Consider the following 7035-nt stretch of genomic DNA (forward strand, 5'->3'; position numbering starts at 1 on the left):
TTTTATTTTTATTTTTTTTATAATAAATATTTTAAAAATAAAAAACAAATCATAAAAAGTAACAAAAGCATTAATTAAATGGACTCTTAATTTTTTTTTACATTGGTAAATATCTCAACTAAACTAAGTATTTGGATTCACAGAGAGAGAGAAGAGAGAGAGATGAGAGAGATGAGAGAGAGAGAGAGAGGAGAGAGAGAGAGAGGAGAAGAGAGAGAGAGAGAAAAAAAAAACTTTATAAAAACAGTTTTATAGGTATTTTAAAATTACATCATTTTGACAATAGAAGGGTGAAAACAAAAATCATTATTATTGATGAAATTTCAATAAAAATTTTTATTGGTAACCATGTTTTGCTTATTAATATTTTTAATTAAAATATCATCATCAACGAAAATTTTTGTCGAAATTCTTTTGATAATGACTCAATCTCTATGAAAAATTCCGTCAAAAGTGTTATTATCAAAGTCCCTAGTTCATTTCAAATCATTAACGATGAAATTCCATCAATAACAATTTTCAAATCTATAAAATTTGTTCCATTTAAAATCTGTGAAAATAAATAGTATTATCTTTACAGTTTTTTTAACAAAAAAAAAGTTTATCGAAAATTTCCCATTTTCTTATAATGATGTATGCATCACATATATTTTGCAATTAGATGAAAGAAACCAAATATTATTCCCTAGAGCCAATTTCAATACTTTATTATATATATAAATGAAAAATGCCTTCAGCAGTGAACAAAGAGATATTTTACATGTATATAGTAGACAAAAAGCCAGCATTCCCTATGGAAGGGATCAAAAAAGCAGTGAAAGTAGGACCTATCCAATATTTTAGACAGCAGCTTAAGTAAATGACAATACAATAACCCAACATCTTCCCAAGGATGTGTCCCTAGTTTCAAGAATAAATCCAACATGAACAAGACAAATTTCAACCTGAACAACTATGAGTTGTGAGGAAGCCCAGGCACATTAAGATATGGGAGGGCCCCCACCGCAACCGGTCCATCAAATTTTTACTTCTATAATTTATGAAAATTATTTGTTTATTTAATTAAAATTTTAATGCTATAAGTATTTAATTTATGAAAAATTAATATTTAATTTATAACTACTTTTTTTTTTCCTTTTTCCGTTCATTTTCTCCCTTTTTTATTGAACCTTTACTGTTATAATAATAAATTTTAAACTCGTGAACACTTAATTTAAAAATCATGAAATCTACATCAACAAAAGTTATTAATGGTCCATCAGTCTGGAATTCAACCTAAACATTTCAGTATAAATGTACCACTAGCTCATGCCAGTTACTCGAGGAATTTTGGCTAATGATTCTTTTATTTTCTCCTCCTCAAATGACAGGTCAACCATGTCTCCCTGCAAATACTTCTCATAAGATGTCAAGTCAAAATGGCCATGCCCACACATTGCCATGAGAATAACCTTTGGTTCTCCAGTCGCCCTACAGCGGAGCGCTTCCCTGATGGTGGCAGCAATTGCATGAGTTGGCTCAGGAGCTGGAATTAGCCCTTCAGATCGAGCAAACTGTATTGCACCTGCAAAGCAAATTGTATCTCTTAGCTTCCTCTAGCACAAAATAATCTACTCCACCAAATTTTCATAAGTTCCTTTCACTAGCAAAGATTCGTATTGATTTAAATGTCAGCCAGTGGTTTAAGTCCAGATGAATGAAGTCACCTTGAAAGCACTCGTTTTGGGGAATTGAAACTGCTTCAACGAATCCTAATTCGTAGACATGTGAAATCAATGGTGCCATACCATGGTAACGTAAGCCCCCTACAGAGCACAGAAAATGCATTGTTGAAAACAATGAAAGAATAATATGATCTCAACCACTGTAGAATCACAATGCTAGCAAGAGATACATTACCGGCATGAATTGGGTCTGGAATGAAGTCATGCCCTAGTGTATGCATCTTCATCAATGGAGTCATCCCTGCTGTGTCACCAAAATCATATGCATAGACACCTTTTGTTAATGAAGGACAAGCTGTAGGTTCAACTGCTCTAATAACAGGGTTGATTTTTCCACTGAGCTTTTCTCTTATAAACGGGAAACTAAGTCCTGCAAAATTGGACCCACCACCAGTACACCCTATGATCAAGTCTGGGGTTTCACCAATGGCTTCCATTTGTCTAATGCACTCTTCCCCTATCACCGTTTGGTGTAGCAAAACATGATTGAGAACACTCCCCAGACAGTACTTGGTATCGTCATTTGTGGCAGCAACCTCTACAGCTTCTGAAATAGCTATCCCTAAACTTCCTGGGCTTGATGGATCCATTTGCAGGATTTTACGACCTGCCTCAGTAATGTCAGATGGAGAGGGATGAACTTTTGCACCCCATGTTTGCATCATCAATTTCCGATATGGTTTCTGATCATAAGAAGCACGAACTTGCCACACCTGTAGAAAATTTCAAATAAAACGTCCTTAGCTCTACAACATGAAAATTTCAAAATGAAAATCAATGGCAGAAGTTATGCAACTTGTACCCAAAACCTTCAATGGACAGGACCAAAAAAGGCAGTAATGATATCCTGTTTGATTTTCTCCCAGGATATAAGTTGAGTTCCGAGAATAATATAAAAAATCTTACTTCACATCCGAGACCAAATAAGCTGCATGCGAAGGCTAGTGAACTACCCCACTGGCCAGCACCAGTTTCTGTCACAACGTTCTTGATCCCTTGCTGTGCGTTGTAGAAAACTTGTGGAACTGCTGTGTTGGGTTTGTGTGATCCAGCAGGGCTGACACCTTCATACTTGTAGTAAATTCTAGCGGGTGTATTCAGAAGCTTCTCCAACCTCTTGGCTCTAAATTCAAATAAAGATATTAGATACTCCCTAACATCGCAAATATCTTGAAAAAGGAAAAAAAAAGCATTTGGTTCTGATAACAGCTTACCTAATTAAAGGGGTTGGGCGCCAGAGTCTGTAAATATCAAGAACTTCATCAGGAATATCTATGAACCTTTCATTGGTAGCCTCCTGCTTAATTAACTCATCAGGAAATAAAGGAGACAAATCTTCTGGTTTGACTGGTTCACAAGTTTTGGGATGTAATGGAGGAGGAGGCTTTACAGATAGATCTGCTATCAGATTGTACCACTGACGAGGAATTTCTATTGCTGTAGAATCAGCATTTAAAGCTGATCTTGCTCTTACTCTATAGCCATTTGAAAGCCTTATGTGCATTTGTTTTCTCTTTAGTGGAAGGCATCCAAGCCATTGTTCCTCTCCTGAATGTGCAAAGGTAGTTGAAAAGCATAAAATCAAAGCAACATCAGAACACCATAATTAAATGGTAGTTAAATTATAGAATTATAAATCAAAAGACTGCAGTTCATACAATGAGGGAACTGTCTATAAGTATTCAACATAAGGAGCTTTGCCAATCAAAAACCTATCTTGTAACTAAATTTGGTGCAATATCAAGACAAATATAAGAAATTGTCCCGTCAAGAATGGAATATGTGATACAAGTGAAGTTTAAGTTAAGAATCTAAATAAGCAAAGTTCCTCCCTTCCTAATTCATTTCTTAAGTTGCAATACTATTACAAGACAGAACAGAGCATTTCTGTTAGGCAAAAGAGTCGCAGCCCCTCTCACAAACACGAAAAATAGTATAACAAGTTGGAGCATCCCATCTGTTCACCAAATCAACCAACCAAATAGCTATCTTGTACCTTATTGTGAGGTATATTCCAATTTCATATGGATCAATTATACCATTGGCTTCCAGACATGGTTACCATCAGTTGAGAGTGCTTAATTTGGCTAAGTTTTGAACGATTTTAACATGACATGGCATTCAGAAATATACCAACGTTGGCATTGTCCATTAGGAAATTCCTAGAACAGAGAATTCAAGATACAATCACAACTGGCAGAAAAGGAAAGGGAAAGGACAAGAAAAAGACACTGTTTAACAGAAAGTACCACTTATTCCAGTTATTTATTTAATTATTTTGTATAAACCATGTTTAACAGAAAGTACCATTGGTTTATCGTGTGATTTATCCTAGTTTCACAAATATGAGATGCAACAATCCTGCCGCCAGCTTCAATCCAGGAATAAAGTGACTGAATTGGCTTTAAGAGTAAAAAGCCCCTATGCTATGGTCATTTCTTCAATTAAGTCCTTCACCTTTTATTGTACACAAATAGAACTTTTAATTTTAATTTGTATCCAAAAACCCTTAATCCTACTAGAAAATTAACCGTCACCAAATCCAATGTCAGTTGGCGTTTTATACCCACAAAACACATGACCTGACAAGCTAACATGATTATGTGATTACTGACATGATCATATGAAAGTTGACAGAGTCACATGGCAACTGAAACAGCCAAAAAAATGACGACGTAAGTTACATCATATGTCAATTGACAGAAAACATCAATTGGTATTAGTTCTGATGACGGTTACATTACAGTCAAATAAAAAATTAAAGGTTCATTTTGATACAATAAAGATACTGCCATAGTTCAAGGACTTTTTCGCTATTTAAGCGACCGAATTTGAAATTGAAACCCATATGATGCAATATGGTTTAGGGGTTTGAGCAAACAGCTACTACTGTATACCATTGATTTAACCTTGCAGCCCTATAACCAAGTCCTACTCATTCAAATTACACAGCCAAAATAGCTTTTGGCGACTATGCTTGAAATTCACAGTGATTTTTGGCGATGAACTTCACTTAAGTAATAACAATCTGATTCCAAACTATTATCTACTTAGTTAGTCATTCTATAATCAGAGCAGCTGATCGAAGCACCTCCTGAACAAACTCCCCAACATAGATGCATATTGATGTTTTTCCTTTTAACTTCTTTTCTTAAACTACTTTCACGTTCCCCATCAAGCTCAACTTCTTCATTAACAAGAATTCATTCAGAGTTGGAGAAAACTAAAACTGTCATGATGTTGAGCAGTTATTCAGCTCATAAGGAAATTAAAGTTCAGAAGAAAACAATTCATACCCAAAGTTGAATCGATTCTATCATTTTCATAATAAAAATACAGACAAATTGGAATGAACTAATATGTTAACAGCACGGGTTTGTATCGAAGAGATAAAAGAAATGCTTAAATCCCAAAAACTGTATGAAAAAATGGAAATGTTACCTTTGATGTAAATGCTTGATGAAGCTAATAAGATGGAAGGTGGGTTTGCAAGGAAAAGTGATTGAGTGGCCATTTCTACAGGTTCAAGGCCTTTGCTGGTTGTACTTCTGGGAACTGGAAATTTGAACGTTGACTGATAGAATAGAACAGGGGTGAGGATCTATTCTCACTTCTTTTGTCGCTCAGTGATTATGTTTTTCTTTTGTTCCAGGAGTTCTGAAGCGTGAATCTATCGGGTTAGAAGAACATTGTGATTTTATATCTGGTATACATAAGACAGAATTGAATTAAATTTGATCACATGGGCAACCAGGAAAGTCAAAAGTAGAGTCCCCCACCTTGGCAACTAGTGTCAGCTTTCAAGCTTTTTGTAATAAGAATTTTCAGCATGGGAACATGTACACGATGGCGGGCCACCCTTTTTTGCACTGTTTTTGACATGTAAAACTTTATCCAAGAAAATAGAAATGAAAAATAATTCACTACATTATTATGAATATATGCGTGAATAATATATCCTATGATATAATTCAAAAAGTTTAGATCAAGTCAAACAGTATAACAAAAGTCGTAACGTGCGAATTCAGAACCTGATAGCCAGACGTAGAAAATTAAGGAGCCATCATCAATCTTTTTTTATCTAGGTACGATTGGTTACCTATTCAATTTGTTTTATTCGACGGAGTCTTAAATTAATTTTGGATTCATTTAAAGAACAATAAATTGGTTTGTGAATTTTTAAAATTGAGTTCAAGAGTATGGTTAAACACGAAAAAGGATTATCACCCTGTGACACCGGTTCCACGTCATTTAATCATATGTTATCCTGTTATAGCCGAAATTCTTAAATTTGTTTCATTGTATTTCCTTAATTATCATTTATTATTTTATCTTTGATTTTATTAACAAATTAAAATATTTTGTTTAGTTTTACGGGTGTGACGTGCACATGATGTAATTATGAAATGCATAGTATAAAATTCAAATAATATCGGATGAATACCTTGTATTGAAGATATTTCCCAGATCCGTTCATCATATTGGTGAGATCCGGAGATATTCTCTCACTTAGGAAATTATCTGGGAAACTCGCATTCGCAGGTTAACGAATAAGTCTCATTATCGAGGTAAATCATTTACGTTTTAAAAAATAATATTTTTGTGAATACAAACCTTTTACGAACAAAAGCCTTTTATTAAAGATATTCTCTGAGCCCTCCCATCATATTGGTGGGATTCGGAGGTATCTTTTCACTTAAGGAATTTTCCAAAGAAACTCCCTTTCGCAAGATCTTTTGGAAAGTCCCATTATCGGTCTTATGCTTGTGTATAGAATATGTCTACATGCCATGACATTTAACAGTGCAATGATGATGTGCGATGTGCCTAAATAATTTCAATATTCGTTCTTAACTTTTCTTGTAACCCTCTTGTACCTAAAAGTTATTTCTTTAATCAAAATTTCATTTTAAAATTTTTATTATTTATGCATACAATTCTTATAATTCAAATTTTTTTATTATTTTTTTATAAACCTATTTTTTATGATTTTATACATTTCTTTTTTTATATTTTAGTTATATTTCATTATTGTTATGAGTTTACTATCTTTAAAAATTTTATTTTTTACTATTTATTCATCATTATGAATATCATCATTTTTTCCATAGTCTTATATATTTTAAGACTATACATTTCATTGATACCCTTTTGTATTTATTATTATTATTATATTCATTATTTTCATTATTACATTATTTCTTTTTGTTTCTATGTTTTTATTTGATTAGGTTAATAGGTTTTTCATTTGCTTATAATCAATAAATGTTGGGATTCGATATTAAACCCCACCCATAGGTGAGGTTTTAAT

At 33.5% G+C, this 7035-nt stretch overlaps 1 protein-coding gene across 1 annotated transcript; it reads right to left on the minus strand.

The window, feature by feature from the left end:
• LOC18602150 (tryptophan synthase beta chain 2) lies at positions 1219–5410 on the minus strand. The gene is made up of 6 exons (XM_018120426.1): positions 5166–5410; positions 2939–3272; positions 2631–2847; positions 1900–2437; positions 1707–1805; positions 1219–1564 (listed from the first exon to the last, which is right to left on the minus strand). The coding sequence occupies exons 1-6, from the start codon at positions 5236–5238 to the stop codon at positions 1302–1304; spliced, it is 1524 nt and encodes a 507-aa protein (XP_017975915.1). The 5' UTR covers positions 5239–5410; the 3' UTR covers positions 1219–1301.

The sequence above is a fragment of the Theobroma cacao genome, chromosome 4 (assembly GCF_000208745.1).
Source record: "Theobroma cacao cultivar B97-61/B2 chromosome 4, Criollo_cocoa_genome_V2, whole genome shotgun sequence".
Lineage (NCBI taxonomy): Eukaryota > Viridiplantae > Streptophyta > Magnoliopsida > Malvales > Malvaceae > Theobroma > Theobroma cacao.

Excerpts from the sequence above, each read along its gene's own strand:
- LOC18602150 (XM_018120426.1), bottom strand. The coding sequence starts at position 5,238 with ATGGCCACTCAATCACTTTTCCTTGCAAACCCACCTTCCATCTTATTA. Across the intron at positions 3,273-5,165 it reads ATCAAGCATTTACATCAAAG|GAGAGGAACAATGGCTTGGA; the intron begins GTAACATTTCCA and ends TTGCACATTCAG. Across the intron at positions 1,565-1,706 it reads CCAAAACGAGTGCTTTCAAG|GTGCAATACAGTTTGCTCGA; the intron begins GTGACTTCATTC and ends TTTGCTTTGCAG.